Source organism: Microchirus variegatus (genome assembly GCF_963457635.1).
Source record: "Microchirus variegatus genome assembly, chromosome: 1".
Lineage (NCBI taxonomy): Eukaryota > Metazoa > Chordata > Actinopteri > Pleuronectiformes > Soleidae > Microchirus > Microchirus variegatus.
In genome coordinates this window covers 2,552,851-2,574,338 of record NC_139802.1, presented here as the reverse complement: position 1 = coordinate 2,574,338, position 21,488 = coordinate 2,552,851, and the positions used below count along the sequence as shown (strand labels likewise).

At 42.4% G+C, this 21,488-nt stretch overlaps 1 protein-coding gene across 1 annotated transcript in view; it reads left to right on the top strand.

Annotated features, from left to right (window-relative positions):
- Window positions 1-21,488, top strand: part of grin2db (glutamate receptor, ionotropic, N-methyl D-aspartate 2D, b) — a gene marked incomplete at both ends in the record, with an annotated part of 38,482 nt that overhangs the window by 3,065 nt on the left and 13,929 nt on the right. Inside the window, 6 exons of the mRNA XM_083888181.1 lie at window positions 1,317-1,583; window positions 4,626-4,954; window positions 7,146-7,260; window positions 16,326-16,531; window positions 18,241-18,409; window positions 21,066-21,219. Of these exons, the coding sequence (XP_083744307.1) occupies window positions 1,317-1,583; window positions 4,626-4,954; window positions 7,146-7,260; window positions 16,326-16,531; window positions 18,241-18,409; window positions 21,066-21,219 (1,240 nt within the window). The remainder of the gene's footprint in view (window positions 1-1,316; window positions 1,584-4,625; window positions 4,955-7,145; window positions 7,261-16,325; window positions 16,532-18,240; window positions 18,410-21,065; window positions 21,220-21,488) is intronic.

The window sequence follows — 21,488 nt, the reverse complement described above, 5'->3', positions numbered from 1 at the left end:
TCAGAGAAAAGCAGCAACTTACACAACGCTAGAACCACAAAGCATAGCATTTGTCAGAGGTGGAAAGTAACGAAATTTACATATACTCAAGTTACTGTATTGAATACTTTTTTTGTGTATTTTGTATTTTTTAAGTACAATTTTAAAGGTGCATTATGTAATAAATCTAAATCAACTGGCCGTAAAAAATCCTCCTAATATGTCACAGAGACTCAGGAATAATGTTCATATAACAAACTGAACTCACCAACAACAACAGTACAGACAAAATATTTGCATTAAAAAAAAAACATTTTGCAGACTGCAAATCATGTTTATGTTTTGAAATCACGTTTTGGCATGTGGCGCCACCTACCGCCGTCTACCAATCACTGCAGTCAGTAGAGTCTCAGCTGCCGAGCAACCACGGGTTGCCAGATACGTCAGAAAACGAAACCTAAAAGACCTCGGTGTTTTGAATTTGAATGTAGTTACCGTTTTTGGCCACATTCTTACATATGGATTTTACAGGATTACACTAGTACGTATTGACTCAAGTTAAAAATACAAAATTACAAATAAAATAATTGACATTTTGTGCGGTTATAAAGGATAAGAAAGCATGCAAAGTGTATCTTGTATGTAGATCATATATGTAAAACTGAAATGACAAAAATCTTTAGGGAAAAAAACATGCTTTCCAATTACACTGTAACATGTTTAGACCCCCCTCAAATTTTGCATTTGAGGCTTTCAGGGGGTCTTGAGTGTTAATCAGGAGGGTCTAACCCTAACCCAGACCCCCCTGTATTTCGCACAGTGCTCACACCCCCACGCAAAGTAACTAAGTAACTTTTACTTAAAGGACATTTTAAATACTTTTACTTCTACTTGAGTAATATTTCATCAAAGTATTGGTACTTTTACTTGAGTACAATATTTTAGTACTTTTTCCACCTCTGGTATTTGTGCTAACAAATAACGCCGTTAACCCTTTAAATTGTAGCACTTTGATGAACCCTAATTTTGAAGCCAAGTCCACGTCCTTTTTTCGATCTCATAGGAGAATTTGTGCAATAATCCGCTCTGTTTCAGTCCTGTGGCTGTAAGAACGCTGTGGCTCCATTAAAAAAAACTCTAAGCCCCCACGATGCCTCCATGTTGTGCATGAAGATAGGCCAGTCCGTGCTTTGTGTAGAGAATACTGTATGGCTTACAAGGCTGTTAAGACACAGTATTACTACAGAGGACCAACTTTACAGCTCGATTTTTTTTTTTATCCAAATCTGCTGCTCTCTTTCCCCCCCCCTCCCCCCCGCCCCCCCCCCCGACATCAGGAATCAGGTTCCATCTTTCTCCAGTTCAGCTCCTCCACTGCCCTTCAGTTAGAGGTCATATTCGAGGTGCTGGAGGAGTACGACTGGACCGCCTTCTCCGTGGTGTGCACGCGCCACCACGGCTACCAGGACTTCCTGTCCGTGGTGGAGGGCCTGACGGACGGCTCGTTCATCGGCTGGGAGAAGAAGAGCGTGGTGATCCTGAACGTGACCGACGACCCCGGGGGGGCGCGCACCCGCAGGCTGCTGAAGGAGAACGAGGCGCAGGTGAGACAGGGGGGAGGGAGGGGGGGGGGGGGGGGAAGGGGGGGAGGAAAGGGGAGGAAGCGCTACGAGTGTCATCGCGGGGGTGGCCCTCCTTTACCGACAGGTGGCTTCCCCCGGCTTTTTCCTTCCTTCTTCGTCTCTCCTTCACCCCCTCCGCGTCTCTCTCTCTCTCTCTCTCCCCCCTCTCTCCTCTATCCCTCTGTTCTTCTCTTCCCCTTTTCCATCTGCCGAGGCACAAACAGTTCATGTGGCACCAGAAACCACAAGTCAATCAATACTGTCAATCTGCTGGCCTGGTTGTCACGCGGCGCTGTGTGAAGAGTTATGGAGCGCAAAAAGACCAAAAGAATGTCAGTTTTCCTTCATATTCCCTGAAAAACAAACATCTGGAGCCATCTGTATACGTACGGCATAAATTCCGCTTGTTCCACCTATAGATATTTATATGACATTTACATTGCTGCAATATTTGCACCAAATGGGATTCGTCCTGATGCCTTGTGCATTATTTTTTTATAACTTTCCAATGAAATTTATGAACAAGCTACGTGGGTTTGAAAAAACATTCGGCCGTGCAGCAAAAGTTTCTAACGAATGACCCGCTGACAGACAGACAGACCCGCCGCGAGGAGATGAACAACTCCAGCCTCTGAAAAATACACTGAATCTAATTCTTTTTGATTGATTATTCGACTTTAAACTTTTAACTCACTCTTCTATCTCTAATTCCCGGTGATTCGTTAACCTTGACCAGAATGACTTGTGGTTCTGGTTTGTATCGGTGGTGGTGTGTTCCAGTCCACTTCATATTTAGCATGCGTGTTCCCCACTCAACAACCACCTCCACCTCCACCCCTTGCTTGTTTTTCCCCCCTTCCTTATTTGAATCTGTGACTTCTACTTCCCTCACCCTTGCCTTTTCACCTCTCAACTCTATCTCTTTTTTTTTTTTTTTTCCCTAAACCTCCCTTAAACCACCTCTTTGACCGCACACAGTCACCCCTTTTTGTCACTCTTCTCACTCCCGTTCTCTGCCTGGAGACGAGCTCGCTCTCCTCTGCTGCTTTGCTCTTCACCATCATCTCTGTTGTGTCGTCCGTCTCTCTCTAACTGCACGTCTTCCCCTGACTCTGCTCTGCACTGGCTCAGTTTAGTCTGGGTCTCAATGTCATCACTAATGCCCCAGCATGGCCGCTGCAGCTCTCTCTGTGTGCGTGTGTGTGTGTGTGTGTGCGCGCGCGCGTGTGCGAGTGTGTACATGTGTATTGGATTCCTCAGAGTCCACTCTGCTAGTGTCACTGTTAATATAACATAGTGCTTGCAGTGCTTGCTTTTTTAACCATCTTGCTTTTTGCCACTATAGCCTCTTCTCTCAGCTGTTCTGCAGGGCAAATAAACACTTGTGATTGCTCAGTGATATTTGCATCACATGCTCTCTCTCTCTGTCTCTCTCTCTCTCTCTCTCTCTCCCCTTCCTCGACATTGTAGAAGGCCTGATCCTGGGGTCGGGGTCAATTTCGAGTCAAATCTCTCATTCTCTCTTTTTTGTTCCATTCCTCTTCTGCCTTGTCAGTATTTCTTCCGCTCGCTTTTTTTTTTTTACTCCGATGCGTGTTCCCCTCTTTTTCTTCATTTCACACATCTTTTTTTTTCAGATTTTGTTTTCGTCTGTTTATAACCGATGCTCCTCTTCCCCCGTCTCCATCTCCGACAGTCGCTTACCCACCTTCCCTCCTTCCCTCCTTCTTCCACTGTCACTCTCGTTCCCTACCTAATTTTACTGGAGGTTTATTGGCATACGGGCAGGATTGTTTTGCCAAGCCATTACAGTTCAAAATTCAATGAAGGCGCTATTCTCAAAATGTGCATTCAGTCCGTTTCCCTGACTCCCGCCTCTTCTTTCACGAAAGAGTCGTCTCTCTCTGTTTTGCCCTTCGATTCCCCTCTGTCATCTTTCCCCATTCAGTCATTTTGCATGTATTTCCTCTATTTAAAATACACTTATTGCACTTTTTCCATCCTTTTCACACTTTCCATCTCTATCTTCCTCTCATCAATCTGTTTTTTTTATTTAAAATGTCCACTTTAACCTCTTAAAAACCCCTATGTGCAATTTCTAAGCCCCCCCCCTTCCCCACCCCCCATGTACCAACCCCTCACCCGTCCTTAGCTCAGCTCCTGCTGCAGACAGCTCATCCACTGTCGCTGACACTTTTCTCTTTTTAATGTTTTTTTTTTTTCTTTCTCCTCCTCTGGTTCTCTTTAGCCTTTATCATATCACCCCCCTTCTTTCACAAAGAATCAGTCATCTCTCCGGGGCCCCAATTTCACCAAAATGTGTCATCCTTTGCTTTTCTTCCTTCTTCCTCTTCTCTGTTCCCTAAGGAGCGACTATTCCGTTTTCCCCCATCTCTGATTACTCCCCGCTCATTTCGCCCTCCTCTCAGGTCTTTTCTCCACCTTATACTTTTAATAACATATATTAGATTTTAACCTCTTCCACCTTGTTTTCCCTCAGGTGTGTTTAGTCTTTAACCCGCCCACCCCCTCCCTCCCTCCCTCCCTCCCATGCATTCTCTCTCTTATTTCTGTGCTCAACACCACTTGTTTTGTCTCCCTTTATTGTCTTACCCCAGTTTTCATTATTCATAAGTATAACTTGTTTCATCAGGCCCGAGCTCATTAAGCATTCACCCCCAATGTCTCCTGCACCTTCTGGTTATCACACATCACACCGGTGTGTCTGCTTCTCTCTCTCTGAATCATACACCTGAAACATGTGAACTTTATCTCTCCTCTTACCTCTCCCAGCATCCCCCTTTTTTTTTGTCTTCTTGATACTATTTTTTCTATCCAACCCCCCCTCCCCCCTTCTGCTCAGGTGCACCTTTTCTCCAGCTCTATCTTTTTTCCCCTTACTTCTTCCACCCTCTGTCTCTCTCCACGTCTTCCCTGTCCCCCCCTTTATCTCACTAGCTTGTATGTGTGTGTGTGTGTCTCCCCTCGTCCCTGTTTTCTCCCTGCCTTCCTGCTGTCCTCCAGGTACGCTTGCTGTACTGCTCCCAGGAGGAGGCAGAGCTGGTCTTCCGAGCCGCTTGGGCCGCCGGTCAGGCCGGCGCCTCGCACATGTGGTTCGCCGTGGGGCCGGCTCTGTCGGGCTTGGGCATGGAGAGCCTGCCCCGGGCTCTGTTTGCTGTTCGGCCTCAGGGTTGGAGGGACGAGCCTCGCCGGAGAATCGCTCGGGGCGTGTCTGTGCTGACTCACGGCGCAGTGGCCATGCGCAAGGATTACGGAACGACGGGCGGGCCGAATTTTGTCACCAACTGCATGACCGATGCTAATCAGACCCAGAGGCTGCGAGGCAGGATGAGGTGAGAGAGACAAAAAATAAAAAAGAAAGAAAAACTGTCCGTGCTGTAACACAACTTGCCTCTCGGAGGACGCCTTAAGGGATAGTTGGGAATTTTGGACATACGACCTATTTTCCAACTCAGCCGGTGTGATGGAGACGTCTGGAGACGTTTTCAAGAAATTTCATTCAGTTCTTCTAGTTGCCGAGTTCTCTGGTGCTATGGCTAGCGCAAGTCAATGGTACCTGCTAGCATGGCATTAGAAACACTCGTACCGACTCCACAGTGCACCCGAGGCAAATCGATTGTAACGGCAGACTATCGATGTACATATCTGTGTTGATAGAATGTTTGAAATAAAACCAACCTTGCAATTTGAAGGATTTATGTCTCAGCAGCAGCAGCAGCAGCGCGTCATACTTCTGGCAGCGGCGGAATGATTCCGGTGCTGCTGAGAAAGTAGTACCATTGGGACCTTATCTATGTTCCCCGGGTCCTATGTTCCCCAGCTCCTATGTTCCCCACTTTGTATGTGACCGGGGAACATAGGACCCTTTCTCTAAAAAAGGGTCCTATGTTCCCCGCTGTTCACCCAAAAGGACCCGGGGAACATAGGACCCTAACCCTAACCCTTACCCTAACCCTAACCCTAACCCTTACCCTTACCCTAACCCTAACCCTTTACCCTGGAGCTCCACACCCAGGCTTCCACAAAGTGGGGAACATAGGACCCGGGGAACATAGGACCCGGGGAACATAGGACCCGGGGAACATAGGACCCGGGGAACATAGGACCCTAACCCTTACCCTTACCCTTACCCTTACCCTACAACTACACTAACCCTAACACTAACCCTAACCCTAACCCTAACCCTAACCCTTTACCCTGGAGCTCCACACCCAGGCTTCCACAAAGTGGGGAACATAGGACCCGGGGAACATAGGTACGACCCCGTACCATTGACTTGCGCTAGCCATAGCACCAGCGAACTCGGCAAACTAGAAGAACTGAATGAAATTCCTTGAAAACGTCTCCATCACACCGGCTGAGTTGGAAAATAGGTCTTTTGTCCAAAATTCCGAACTATCCCTTTAAATTTGCTAAATGTACGCTTTAGAGCAGAATGTGACGAGGGAAGGGAGATAAATGTGAGGTTGGGGATTAAGTACAAGGCGTTTGGTAAACTTCAGACAGCATGTTTGACAAATGAAGAAGAATGGAGCAACAGAATAAGGTTTTCTGTGAAACGAGCTGGTTCGGTGCCAGAATGAGCTCGAAGGTATATGGGTGGAGTTCAGTGTCAGAGAGCGGTTGGGATATCTGAATTTAGAGATGGCCGTCGTCCATGCAAAATAGATGTTGTTGGTAGAATGTAGTTGTGAGTTGGCAAAATTAACCCCCAGCATCTGTAGCAAGTGGACCATATCTTATGTATATTAATGAGCAGCAGGCTTTAATATATTCCTTGTAGGCTGCACAAACAGAACAGCACATTCGAACAGGTAGCTCAAGTGGTTCTGGTTATCGTCGTCGTCATTTGTGGGTCGCACGCGCAACGCGACGCAACGCACACATTATATTACATAGAAAGGTTACTGGAAATGTGGTCAGTGTGAAAATGAGCCGACCGTGTAATTGATTAGTTTATTTTGACTAATTTCTTCAAATGAAGCAGAGCACAAACAGTGTGGCAATAAAATGGAAGTGATTAATGAGTTCTTCTTTCAGAACAGCAGAGAAAGATGTTCTCGTTTCCATTTTTTTTTTGCACTGCTACCTGCTGTTCACCGTTTGCAACTGCAAGCTGTTGTTCCAGCGAAGACGTTCTCTTTTCATGTCGTGAAAAAACTTTCAGACATTGTCTTTTTGAAGTCGGCGAGATGACACGAGGAGGTAATTAGAAGGTCTGTCCCGTGTGATTGTCTCATCCAGAGCAGCGGTTGTGTGACTTCAAAGATCTTGACACTTCTGTACGTCTGATCAGTTGTCTGTAGATTTGATGAACAGACAAAGCGCCCGACTGTCGCTCCAGAGGTGCAGCGATTCCATTTCAGGATGCGAGAAAAACGGGCCAGAATTTCTATTGCATCAAAACCGACTTCGTGCAAATTTCTCCTCGTGTTCCATCTGTTAATTCAAGAAAATATATAGTATTTTTCTCATTTACTTACTATCTGCCTTCTCTTTTCATCTTCACCAACCGCCGCGCAGGTATTTCGGCAACATCACACTCGGTGGTCGAGACTACTCCTTCAACGGTGACGGTTACCTGTCAAACCCCTTCCTGGACGTCATCTCTTGGACACCTGGGCGTGGATGGGAAGATGTAAGAACATGACATCAATTCTCTTAAGTCTTTGCTTTGTATTTATTTCTCCATAATGTCCTCCATTTAAAAATGTTAAGACTTGTGCACACTCGGAAGAAATGCAACGACAAAAGCCCAGAGCGATAATTGCACCGCGACGCGTGTTTTTTCGAGTCGGTTTCTCCGCGTGAACTAGAGGGAGCAGATCAGTGCTGCATTGGCAACAAGAATATTTAAAATCTGACAGCGAGGATAGGTCACGTGGGTTTTATTATCATGTAAAGTTCACTGTGGTGTTGGTGCCTGAGGCAGAGGGAGAGAGAGAACAACTGGCTACTGACCATAATATGACCGTGCTTTGGTTGCATCTACTGTGCTCGTTCAGTTTCTGCTGTTTCTCGATTTTTCTTCCCCTCTCTCTCTCTCTCTCCCACACACACACATGCAATTCAAAGCCAAAAAATCTGAAGAATTGCTGCTTTCTCTCTATCGTTTATTTTAAAGGTGCCATATGTAAGAATGTGGCCAAAAACGGTTACTACATTCAAATTCCTCGGTATTTTGAATTTGAATTTGTCTGTTAGGTTTCGAATTTTTTGTTTTTTTGTATTTTTCGAGTATTTTGAATTTGACGTAACTGGCAACCCATGGTTGCTCGGCAGCTGAGACTCTACTGATTGCTATGATTGGTAGATGGCATTGTACTGTTGTTTTTGTTGAGTTCAGTTTGTTATATGAACATTATTCCTGAGTCTCTGTGACATATTAGGAGGATTTTATGGCCAGTTGATTTAGATTTATTACATAATGCACCTTTTAATAAATAAATATTGATAATTAATATGTGTGTAACCCTATCAGAAAACAATAGGGTTGTGGTTTTATTCAGAAAATGACAAGGTGTATCAAACACGAAGCTTTAGCAGACTGTGTTATCTAACTCAAGTGGTTGATTGGCGTCATGGGGACTGTATATTTTGCATGAAATTCCCTCTTTGTGTTTCCCTGGATAGTGATTCCTTGCTGAGATGTAGCAGGAGGATAATGACACCAAACAGTCACAGCCTACTTGATTTTAACAACTCACACTGTTGAGTCTTTAAGCTATCAGCTTAAAGGCAGATTGTTGCATTCCTCCACAAAGCGAAGACTGCGGATTTCCTCCCCCTCATCCCTGACATGAGGAAAGTCAAAGATCACCTTTTGGCCAGTAATCAATAAAGTGAAATATAATCATTAGCTGTGGCCCTGCAGTCATAGCTCCGTACACTTCCACTCGTGCATTCCGTTGTCCTTCATTTTGCAGAACACCGTGTTCTGTTGTTGTTTCTCATCAAGTGTTGCTGATTTCTTCTTATTTTTTCTGCCTGGGTTTGCTTGGTCTTTGCTGTAAAAGAAAAATAAATGCAGATTTAAATAGGGAGGTGAGGGAGACGTCTCGGTGTCATCGCCATCTGGTTGTATCCTCCTCACTGTTATGTGTGTTCAAGTGTCTTGTCTACATAAATGTATGTGCAGCTACAAAGCCCCGCCAGCCAGCACCCGTGGCACGTCATGCATATTCTATAAAGCTGCAGGTTCGCTCGGAAAATCCTCCAAACGAAGCCTTGTCACCTGTTGTGGATGCGTTTCGCTTTAATACCCCGAGATTTTTACCCTTGTCAGTGTGAGGTGAGAGAGGGGAGGCTCGTTTTCTCAACCACACATCGCAGCGGCGCACAGGAGCACGTGTACAGACACACACACACACACACACACACACACACGGCACTCTCGGAAAACATACGTTCCACAACTGCACATTATCACAGACATGGCACAAATACAAATACAGTTACACACAAGCTTCTACACACACACACACACACACACACACACATAGCCTACACACACTGGTGGTTCTCAGCCTCCTGCTGGTTTTAACAGCCCACCAGAGTCCAGTCTCAGCGTGTTGTAACATGCTGACTCCTGCCATATCCCTCAAATCCCTTTCAATTAGAAGCTTCTGCGCTGGTCCTCCGACTCTGTGCAAACCCAGGGTACAAAACCCGCCCACATACACACACACACACACACACACACACACACACACACACACACACACACACACACACACACACACACACACACACACACATTCTGAGAGCTTTCACACAGACATCCACGCGTGTCTTTACGCTCCTCGCCTAAACCTTATCGCACACATATACACACACACACACACACACACACACACACACACACACACACACACACACCCACCCACAACGGGGATAACATGACTGTATCTGCCTATTATGCACATCCATGCTGTTGGCTCTCCTTGAATATTTAATGTTCTCTTTTACAAGACTGCACCATTACCCAGAGCCCAAGCGCATACCCGGCTTACACTTTAACTGAAACACTGCAGAATTTGTACCTGCAGAAGGTTGTCCGGCACTAGCTTTTTTGCCTGCTGCAACTACATGGAGACACGGATTACCAGGAGTTAATGAAACACTTAAACGTTAACATCACTGACAGCTGCTGGGTAACATTGTGCATAAAAAAAAATATTCCCAGTGCTCAAAAAAATGTTGTTCCTGAAGTCTGAAATCGTTGTATGTGTGTGCAGAGGCACAGCTTGTGAACAGGCAGGGCAGGCAACTGTTTGGGGCCGCGAGCCGATAGGGGGCCCCCCCGACACTTGGAGCCTGAGGGCTGTTTTTACTAAAATGTGATGTGACCAGTCGCCTCCACCGTCCCCCTTAAAAAACAATGGGCGATTTGCAATGACATCTCAGTAGGAAACCTCCCTAAAGGGGCCCCACCTCACTTTAACCTGTGTGAAGTTATCGTTCTGCAAGTTGGAAAATGATTATTTGCATATCTATCATATTATTTGCATTACATATTATGTGTAATGCATATCTTTTTTACTTTTTTTTCAGTTATTTACAGTATTTTATTGTTCTATATATTTATATTGTTTTATAATGTGGGTTCTTTACAGTGTAATGAATTATTTTTACTAAGTTTATATAGTTTTTTTAAAAAGCTATTTACAGTACTTTATTGTTCTTTACATTTATATTTTCACATACTTTTTAATGACAAGGTTTTTCCATGTTATTTCATTCATTTTGAAACAAAAAAAAAATATTTTGAACTCATACATTTTCATTGGTGTCAGATTATTTGTAACATAATGGTGATGAACACTGGTTGGAAGGAAGGGCCCCCTGGGAATTTTTGCTTAGGGCCCCTACAGACTCTAGAATCGCCTCTGTGTGTGTGTGTGTGTGTGTGTGTGTGCTGGTTGTCTTGTCTGATAAAGAGTCGAGTGTTTTTCTGTAAGCTCCATCCGTTTCTTATATGTATTCCCTAAGTGTGTTTTGACTGAATGTCTGTTGTGGAGCTGTGGTCGAAATACTGTTATTGTCGCCACCTCCTCCCCCTCACTCTGCTGCTGCCACAGAGGCAAGGTGCAGGAAGCTGCCAAACTTTACTCTCCTGCCAGCGCATGCCCTCACATTGTTGTTTGTTATTATTTTGTGCGTCTACTGTATCTTTTCACGTATTTCTGCATGGAAGCGCACGAGCGTACAGTACGGACATTTTCCCCTTTTTTGTGCTCGTCACCTCGACTGCGCTTGTCGCGGCGCAGACGTGACTTTTATCAGGTCGATCGCGCCGACGTGTGTCTCAAGTTCACATGAAAGAGTCTCTGAACCCGTCAGGATTGTGGTTTCTGCGTCGTACGTGCTGCTTTCAAGGGCTTGGATTTTCCCAGGCATGAGGATCCACAGACATATAGACAAGAAGGCAAAGAAGTTTTGGGGGGGAAACAGTGCAGTACAGACAAAGAACTGCTTGATAGACATTTTCAGGTCAACGTGTGGACACAACACTGAGGTCTCGCGGCATCATTCAAGAACAGATTTTAGGAATCACTCTGAAATGTTATCTGTAGCAGTGTCTCTACCCTCTGGTAAATACCCATGAAAAGTGTTTTGACCACCGCTTGTAAAAAAAAGCAGCTGCACTAGAACTCTGAGTGAAGCTTCTTTTTTGTTTACATCCCCACTCGACGCTAATACACTCTGCAGTGTGTATATTACAATGATTGCATTTAAAGTATTTATGTAATAAATCTAAATCAACTGGCCATAAAATCCTCCTAATATCTCAGGAATAATGTTCCTATAACAAACTGAACTCACCAACAACAACAGTACAGCTAAAAAATATTTGCATATTTAGCAGACTGCAAATCATGTTTATGTTTTGAAATCATGTTTTGGCGTCATGTGGCGCCACCTACCGCCGTCTACCAATCATTGCAGTCAGTGGCGTCTCAGCTGCTGAGCAACCACGGGTTGCCAGTTACGTCAGAAAACGAAAAACTAAAAGACCTCGGTATTTTGAATTTGAATGTAGTAACCGTTTTTGGCCACATTCTTACATATGGCACCTTTAATGTATATTTTGAAACTGAAGTAAATGACTAGAACAAACGTATCTGGATGAGCGCCGGATCCCCATTTATCGGTGTAGCCGTGTGCTTGTGCACACAATTGTCAGGTAATTGCCCCCATTACGCATAACAATGGATGTGAAGGCTTGATGTTTTCAAATAGTGAGTGGGCACAATCTCCCCATAAAATACCCATACAATAGTAGTAGTGATATACCTCAGATAATGAGGCCCCGTGACAATAGCTTTGCTGCCAAAAGCTTCACAATTTCTAAATAATTTCTTTAATACTTCAGAATGACATTAGCTGAGATGGTGTTACTTTGAATAATTTAGGTAGGCCAGAAAACGAAGTAGCAGCAGAAAGTAGGTTGATTTGTCGATTCATTGCCACTCTGGTTCAGTGTAGGGCCGCGGGTCCACAGAAACATCTCCGTCTCAGAAAAGCTGTGATTTATTTGCCCTGTGTTTGCACCTTTCACAAACCCCCCCCCCCCACCCCCAACACATTTAAAGATGTAGCTTGCAGCTGAACACTGAGTAAGCCATTATATGTGTTGTATTCTTACCGTAAAGTTTCCTTTGGGAATACAGTCGGAGCGACTTTACAGAGTTTGCTCGGGTCGTAAATGGTTCTAACCGCCTTCTCGCAAACCTCTCGGAAAACGTTCACGCCGGCCAAACATCCACTACAGCAATTACAACGAGGTTCCTTCTTACGTTCAGTGAGCGAACTGATGCTCCAAAAAATACAGCAAATGGAGCGTGGTTACAATAAATAGCCGCGTGGTGCATTTATTGTGATGATTGAATAGCAAAGTCTAATCTGCAGAGGTAAGCGTATTAAAGTAGTGTTAAATGTTTCATGCTTACTCACCTGCCCAAAACTCAAAAGAACAACTCTTACTTTCTATCGAACACATTTTACAATGTTTTACAATTTGTCACAACAAAACAGCATTTTACACAACGTAACAATTCACAACCCTGAAAGCGTTCGACAAATAATAATTATTATTAACCACCGATTTGTTGTTTTGTGAAATGCTGCAATTTTTTTTTTATAGAGTTGAAGCAGTTCTCATTTAAGACTGGAAAACAGCAGCGACTCTCTGGTTTAGAAAATGATGTGAATATATATCAATTCACATATTTTTTTACATATATATATATGTATACATATATATACATACAAATTCTGTGATCATGTGAATTTGCAATGAAGTGATGCGACTTAAAGTTGCTCTTCCATATTAGCGAGTCAATGAGTTTAACTCATGCAACATGTCTTTGTAATGCTCAAGCATGTCTTGAATAGACCTGGCGTAATAGACGTATTTTACAGCAGATATTTGTTTTAAATTAAAAAGTTAAACACAGGATTTACCAGTAACATTAAAGGGATACTTCAGCGATTTGAACGTGGCTTCGTTTTCCCTTATCCAAATGTGCGCTACTGTGAGTCAAATGGCATGTTTTGCATCACAGTAGGGCAAATTTTGAAAATGGAAAACAGATTTTTTTTACAGCTCAGTGAAAAACTGAGGGAGGGAAGCACATTTTCTAAAAAAAATACTACTGCTATTCTAGCAATACAAAGCCACATTCAAATCGGTGAAGTATCCCTTTAATGAAGGTTCCATTCCAGTATTAACCTAGCTGTGTTGTTGTTCAAGTGTAAGGGTTAGATCACGCTAAATACTTGAGAACTGTAGAGTATGTTTTTTTTTGTTTGTTTTTTTTAAAACAAAAAACTGCATGCATGTTTTCTAGATGTGTTCCAGTAAAGTGAAATAGAAATAATTATCCTCTATTGTTGTTGTAGCATTGCTAAAACAACAAATCTAATGGTGACCTGTGTGTATATATATGTATGTATGTATATATATATATATATATTAGTGCTGTCAAATGATTAAAATATTTAATCGCGATTATTCGCATTAATGTCATAGTTAAACTCGTGATTAATCGCAATTAATATAAAATAAAAAAAATATAATATGACTTCTGGGGGGTCGCCAAATCATTTTGTAAAAAAATTAAAAAATTAAAAAAAAAATTTTTTAATTTTTTTTTTTTTTTTTTTTAAACATTTTCTTTTTTTCTCTTCTTTTTTTTCTATGATTTCAGGGGGGTCGCCAAATCATTTTGGAAAAAAATTAAAAAGTTAAAAAATTTAAAAATTACAAAAAAAAAAAAAAAATTGTTTAAATTTTTTTTAAATTTTTTTTTTAAACATTTTTTTTTCTTATTTTTTTTTCTTCTATGATTTCTGGGGATCGCCAAATCATTTTGGAACAATATATTAAAAAAAAAAAAAGTTTTTATTTTTTTTATTTTTTATATATATTTTCTATGATTTGGACCCCCAGAAAGCATCCCCTATTGGACCCACAGAAGTCATCTCGCGACCTTTTTCTTGGGGTCGCGAGATGACTTCTGGGGGGTCGCCAAATCATTTTGGAAAAAAATAAATAAATAAATAAATAAAAAAAAAAAGAAAAAAAAAAATAATAATAAAAAAAAAAAAAAATGTTAAATTAAAAAAAATATATTTTTTAATTTTTTTTTTTTAACTTTTTTTTTTTTTTTTCTTCTATGATTTCTGGGGGTCGCCAAATCATTTTGGAACAATATATTTTTAAAAAAAGTCCTTTTTTTTTTAATATATATTTTTCCAAAATGATTTGGCGACCCCCAGAAAGCATCTCGCGACCCAATTTGGGGACGGGACCCCAAGGAAACAGTTCCGCTCAAAAAGAAAAGTGTCTGGAAATGTAAGAACATATATGAGGTCTCATAATCATCTCCAGACAAATATTTAATTCTCTGCGCAGTAATGCTGCACCTTCATCCACGGACATGGTAGTGAAAATAGTCTCCACCTAATATAACTTGTAATGTAAACGCAGAGCAGACGCAGAACTATACTACGCTAAAACTCTGCTGACTGAATGAATGAGGAAATCAAATACCGTGTGTGTCTGAAAGAGGGCGGAGACAGAGAGAAACTCAAGGTTTGCGGAGAAAAACCTGCTCCCGACCAGGTTAGTTTCAAAGAGCATGTTACCATGGTAACTGACCGAGAGCTTAAGTTACCTCTCTCTGTGAAACAGGCTAGAGTTACTCCTCTTTCTCTGCTTTGACTTACCTCCCTTTGTGAAACGGAAAACTCAGAGTTTCCCTCATTTCAGGGTTAACAGACTCAGAGTTTTCACTAAACCTGCTTTGTGAAACGGACCCCAGGTGTGTGTGTGTGTGAGGAGCTGTGTATTTGTGTGTGCTGTAGGAGGTACGAGACGTTCGCGTGTGACGTCAGAGAGGTACGTAGGTGAAGCAGGAAGTATTGCGTTTACATGAGCGAGCCGCAGGTGAATATCTCCGTCACTCTGCATATTTTCAGTTATTCCTCTCAGTGTGAGAGCCGCACAATAATAACAGAGTCTCTGTATCAGCCCGCGGTTCTGTGAATAAAGAGCCGTTCTTTAACGCAGACGAAGTCCCGTGGTTTAACGCGTTGTTGCCGTAACGAGCTAACCCGAGCTGAAGGAGCTAGCGGAGAAGCGCACAAACAGCGCTCGCCGTCCGCTCAAAACGGAACGTTTACTCTTATTTACGCGAACCGACTACTCTTTGGCCGGCGTGTCTGTTATGTGTTTCCGGTCTATCCACATCCGGTGTGGTGTTGTAGTTTTTCTTACGTTACTAGTTGCTGCAACAGCATGTGAAAAAAAACTACAAAGTTTGCTAGGCCAAAGAGAGCGTTAATCGCGCGATAAAAAAAATTGACGTAGTTAAAATGGCTTCGCGTATATATATATGTGTGTTTTATATATATATATATACATATATATATATTTATATATACATAACACATATATACATATATATGTATATATATATGTATATGTGTATATATATATGTATATGTGTATATATATATGTATATGTGTATATATATATGTATATGTATATATACATATATATGTATATATATGTATATATGTATATGTATATGTATACATGTGTATATATATATATATATATATGTATATATATATGTGTTAATTAACGCGTTTAACTGCTGTCAGTTTAAAGCGTAAACGCGAACCCATTTTAACAACGTCAATATATATATATATATATATATATACATATACATATACATATACATATATATATATATATATATATATATATACATACATATACATATATACATATATATATATATATATATATATATATACATATAGTAGCTTTAGTTACTTGAAAATGCTAGATCATGTGAGGAAAAGCTTGATTAGATGTGATTAGTTTTAGTTTGTCTTTCATTCTTCCATAAACATGTTCGGCCAGACATTTACAACAACAAAAAGACAAGATAAACAAACAATAACAGAGACTTGCACATATGTTGTCCGACATTATGCATGAAACAGAATAATGTATGGTACAGAACACAAAACAAAAAAAATCTGAAAAAATTATGATTGTGCCTGCAATTACATTTTATTAGAAAGGTGCCAAACGTTATTTCAAGGCAGTGCACACAGTGAGGCAGAAACCTTTACGACGACACCACGCACTCCTTCACTGTTCCTCTTGCTTGTTCCCTCAGGTAGGCTGGTGGGAGAACGGCGTGCTGAGGCTGCGGTACCCAGCTTGGTCTCGCTACGGGCCGTTCCTTAAACCACCTGACGATGCCCAGCACCTGCGTGTTGTCACGCTGGAGGAAAGGCCGTTCGTCATTGTGGAACTGGCAGATGCTGCATCCGGGACCTGCATCCGTGACTCAGTGCCCTGCAGACGACCCCTCAATGTCAGGTTAGACTGATCGGCATTAGTGTTAGCTTGGTTTAGTTTGATTTGTACACGCATTTGGTGTAAAGTGACGTGAATTGTGTTGAAATTCAACATCGGGAAGTCATAGAAAGACAAGTAGGTAGTAACTGCTTTATTTACCAGGGTTATTAATGGAGATTTAAAGCTTTCGTGATGCCGTCCAATGGAGGAGACATCAGTCACCTATCACAACTGTGCTCGCTTCACTCACTGACCATAATCAATAACACACTGCTCTCCTAAAGATTAGGGGAATGACTCAGAGGGGCTTGAAATAAGATATGACCACAGTGGAGCTTCATGGTTCGTCATCTTCTGAAGAGACGATGTTCTCCTGTCCTACACTGCTCAATCAAACGTGTCTCCAAGGACTTGGCCGCTATATTCCTTTTCTGTGATCGTTCCCTTGGCTCACTTCCAATGCCCACGATCATAGACTCACAGACCTTTAGGCACAGTTGTGTAAGATAGTGAGGACGTGGGTGTCTCCCAAGGGTGAAGGCCCTCTTGTGGCCGTTTTGAGCACTTATAGTCAAATTCTGAATTTCGGCTTATAGTCAAATTCTGAAACACGCACGCTGTGTGTAGTGGTTAGGGCTTTGAGCTCGAGACCGGAAGGTAGCCGGTTCAATCCCTGACCAGTCCGCAGCTGAAGTGCTGTTGAGCAAGGCACTTAACCCCCTCACTGCTCCACCTTACTGTGTGCTGTGTGTGTTCACTAACTCACTGCAGAATTGAATTTCCCCTTGCGGGACTTAAAGGGTTCTTAATCTTAATCTTAATGAACCAATCAGCAATAGACAGAGGTGCAGCTTGTGAACAGGCAGGGCAGGCAACTGCTTTGGGCCCCGAGCCGATAGGAGGCCCCCGACACTCGGAGCCTGAGGGCTGTTTTTACTGAAATGTGCAGTGACCAGCCGCCTCCCCGTCCCCCTTAAACAACAATGGGCGATTTGCAATGACATCTCAGTAGGAAACCTCCCTAAAGGGGCCCCACCTCACTTTAACCTGTGTGAAGTTATCGTTCTGCAAGTTGGAAAATTAAGAGGATTATTTACAGTGTAATGCATATCTTAAATTTATATATGTTTATATATGTTTTTTCAGTTATTTACAGTATTTTATTGTTCTATATATTTATATTGTAGGTTCTTTACAGTGTAATGTATTTTTTACTAAGTTTATATAGTTTTTCAAAAGCTATTTACAGTATTTTATTGTTCTTTACATTTTTATTTTCACATACTTTTTAATTACAAGGTTTTTCCGTGTTATTTCATTCATTTTGAAAAAAAAATATTTTGAAGTCATACATTTTTCGTTGGTGTCAGATTATTATTATTATTAACATAATGGTGATGAACACTGGTTGGAAGGAAGGGCCCCCTGGGAATTTTTGCCTATAGGGCCCCTACAGACTCTAGAATCGCCTCTGGCAATAGAAGGATCGATCAAACCTGAAGTTGACATTTCCCAAAAAAAATGCTATCAGAATATTACCAGATGAATGTAACTATATAAATCAACCATTTATTTAAAATAATAATTATTATTATTGGAAATAATCCCTCACATACAATGTTCTCTCATTGTAGTTTATTTTATCTTGAGCCCAGGTTCCTTTCCTTTCCTTTCTACTGCAGTTTCTCTTATTTCTTCTATTACTAATATCTTCTTTTCATGCATTCCAGTGCCAGCCACGAGGGCGTGGCTCCCATGAAGCAGTGCTGTAAAGGCTTCTGCATCGACATCCTCAAGAGATTGGCCAAGATCGTTGGCTTTACCTACGACCTTTACTTAGTGACCAATGGGAAACATGGGAAGAAAATCGATGGGGTTTGGAACGGCATGGTTGGAGAGGCAAGTCTTTGTTGTTGTTTGTTGGTGGGTGGACCATGGTGCTGCTTTTGGCTCTGCTTGTCAGCCCTTTTGACAAAGTGCTCTACATGTCGGTCACTTGCGTATGTAAGAAGGTTGTGTTTGTGTTTGTGTGTGATTGTTATTTGTGCCTCTGCATATTTTGTAGTCAACAAGTCGCACAGTAGCGTTCCTCAGCCTGAGCTCCTGCGTCCTGGGTGACTACCTTTATGAGTCACATCAGTCACCTTCAGACTAATGGCCACGTAAGGCCACATTATACTTCTCCGACTGCCTATGCGTTATCCGTCTGCGTCACCACGGAGAAGCCTCGAGCATTTATACTTCTGCGTCGTGGTGACGGACACTCGCTGCAATTTCCCGCCCGATCAGTAGGGGTCGCAAGGTTGTTGTGCTTCTGGCTACAGTGAGCAATGGCGTCCGAGAAAGAAAGAGAGAGAAAGACTGTTGTTGTTGAAAAAGTGGCCGTTTCTCACTTTTCTGTGTCACGGAACGCAGTTTTAAGATAATTTGAGGCGAGAAATTGGCCATTTAGAGTCTAAACATGTGCTGTGTGTGTTAAGATATGACGTATTTATAGTTCGGCAGCGGCGTTATCGGCGGGGATCAGCTCCGCCTCTGTCAGGACGCCCGGAGCGCACTGTGAGCCGGCACAGAGCAGCTTAGCTCGGCCTGTCCTGAGGACCAATCGCAGCTCTTGCCGTCTCCGTAGTCCCTTGACGGAGTGACGGACACTTAAAAAATATTCCGTGCACCCGGAGACGACGCAGAGGCTCTTCGACAGGTTCTGCGTCGACGCAGAGTCTCTACGTAACCTACGCAGAGCACTTTACGCAGAAGTATAAATTGGGCTTTAACCACTGACAGGAATCAGACAGGTGTCAGTACACACGTGTGACACACACACACACAAATGCAAACACGTACTGTAACGCGGAGCAGAAAACGCTTGGTTACACAACATGAAACGGACAAGCGTAAACAGAGGCAGTGAACACACAGTCTCCTGCAAACACATCCTTACACTGTTTTTATCTGCAGAGACGCGCTTTAACACACGCTCACAGTGCACTCGCTGTCAAACACCGCTGGCCTAGGCGAGATCAGTCCTCGATATTTTCTTGGCAATACTTATAGAGGTTCACCATCTCCCATCAAGAAAAGACACCAACTAAAACAACAAGCACGAACAAACAAACGGAAACAACGCACGCACACACGCTCACACACACACACAGTCGGATCGATGCGGGGGCTGCCGTTTCACTGAAGCGTCCCGCTGTTTCTGTCTTTGTCCCGGGGGGGAACTTGCTAAACACCAGTTGTCAACAGTTACCCCTGCACTCTCCCGCTCCGTCATTTATACTAATATATTCTGACATGCAAATGGCCCTGGCGGATCTTTTTTTTCCCAAACTTGTGTCACTCTTTTTGATCGGGCCTGTCGCTCTTTGATCAGGTAATCCTGGAGATTTGGCACAATTGAGAGGAGGGTGTTTTGTTTTCTGCTTCACTTCGTTTTTTCTGCCGAGTGGCTCTGAAGAGTGGATGTGCCGCGTCTAATGTAGATTAACATTATTTCACTCGTACAATCGGCACACGCAGCACTTCTCCGAGAAGGTGGCGTGGAGAAGACAACACCCAAGAGACTCTTGCTCACAATTTGTACAAAACTGAATTCCCCTGGCTTTTCTCATTCTGGCACATTTAATACTGAAGCAGGGGTCAGGGTGCCACTATGCAGAGGTGGAAAGTGACCAAATACCTTTACTCAAGGTACTGGATTGAATACTTTTTTTTTGTGTATTTTGTATTTTTAAAGGTGCATTATGTAATAAATCTAGAACTGGCCATAAAATCGTCCTAATATGTCACAGAGACTCAGGAATAATGTTCATATAACAAACTGAACTCACCAACAACAACAGTACAGACAAAATATTTGCATTAAAACAAATATTTTGCAGACTGCAAATCATGTTTATGTTTTGAAATCATGTTTTGGCATGTGGCGCCACCTACCGCCGTCTACCAATCATTGCAGTCAGTAGAGTCTCAGCTGCCGAGCAACCACGGGTTGCCAGTTACGCCAGAAAACGAAACCTAAAAGACCTCGGTATTTTGAATTTGAATGTAGTAACCGTTTTTGGCCACATTCTTACATATGGCACCTTTAAGTACAATTTAAAATCAGGATTTTGTATTTTACTTGAATACGTATTGACTCAAGTATTGTACTTAGTTACTTTATAAATCCTATCCGTTACTGAGTAAAATTCAGCACAATGAAGACCTACAGGGGGAAAATATACACCAGAACCAGACAAATGGTGATGTGATTAGCACCAGCATCAAAAGTGACATAATATCCTATGTCACGCAACTAAGTAACTAAGTACTTCTACTTGAGTGTATTTTCAGATGACTACTTTTACTTCTACTTCAGTAATATTTCATCAAAGTATTAGTACTTTTACTTGAGTACAATATTTCAGTACTTTTTCCACCTCTGACACTATGTCACTTGGAAATAAACCTCTGTGGAGTGTAAAAGAATGACTTTGTCGATCTGTATCCACTACAGAAATTAGCCTTTAATTAGCTTTCTCGCTCACCACTGGTTTTTTTTCTCCTTCAGGTGGTATACAAGCGAGCGGACATGGCTATCGGCTCACTGACTATCAATGAGGAGAGGTCAGAGGTCGTGGATTTCTCAGTACCTTTTGTAGAGACGGGGATCAGTGTCATGGTCTCCCGTAGCAACGGAACCGTATCGCCGTCCGCTTTCTTAGGTAAGAGGCTTGTTTACGGGAGGCGTCTCAGCAAAAGCACAATGTAATGGAATTGTTAAGAGTTGAGTTTGCATAAAACACCTCAGTTTTTGGCTGCCGGTCCTTACATCTAGATTAGCCGTTACTTTTTTTCCTAAGCTGCCTGTGTCTTCACAACTTATACTTTCACTCTGTCAGCAGTCTTGAAGCTCCAGTGGGAGAGCAGTGTTATTGGCCTATAGACTGCAGCGAGATGACTGTAAAGGGGAAAAAAACACAGTGTTTATGGA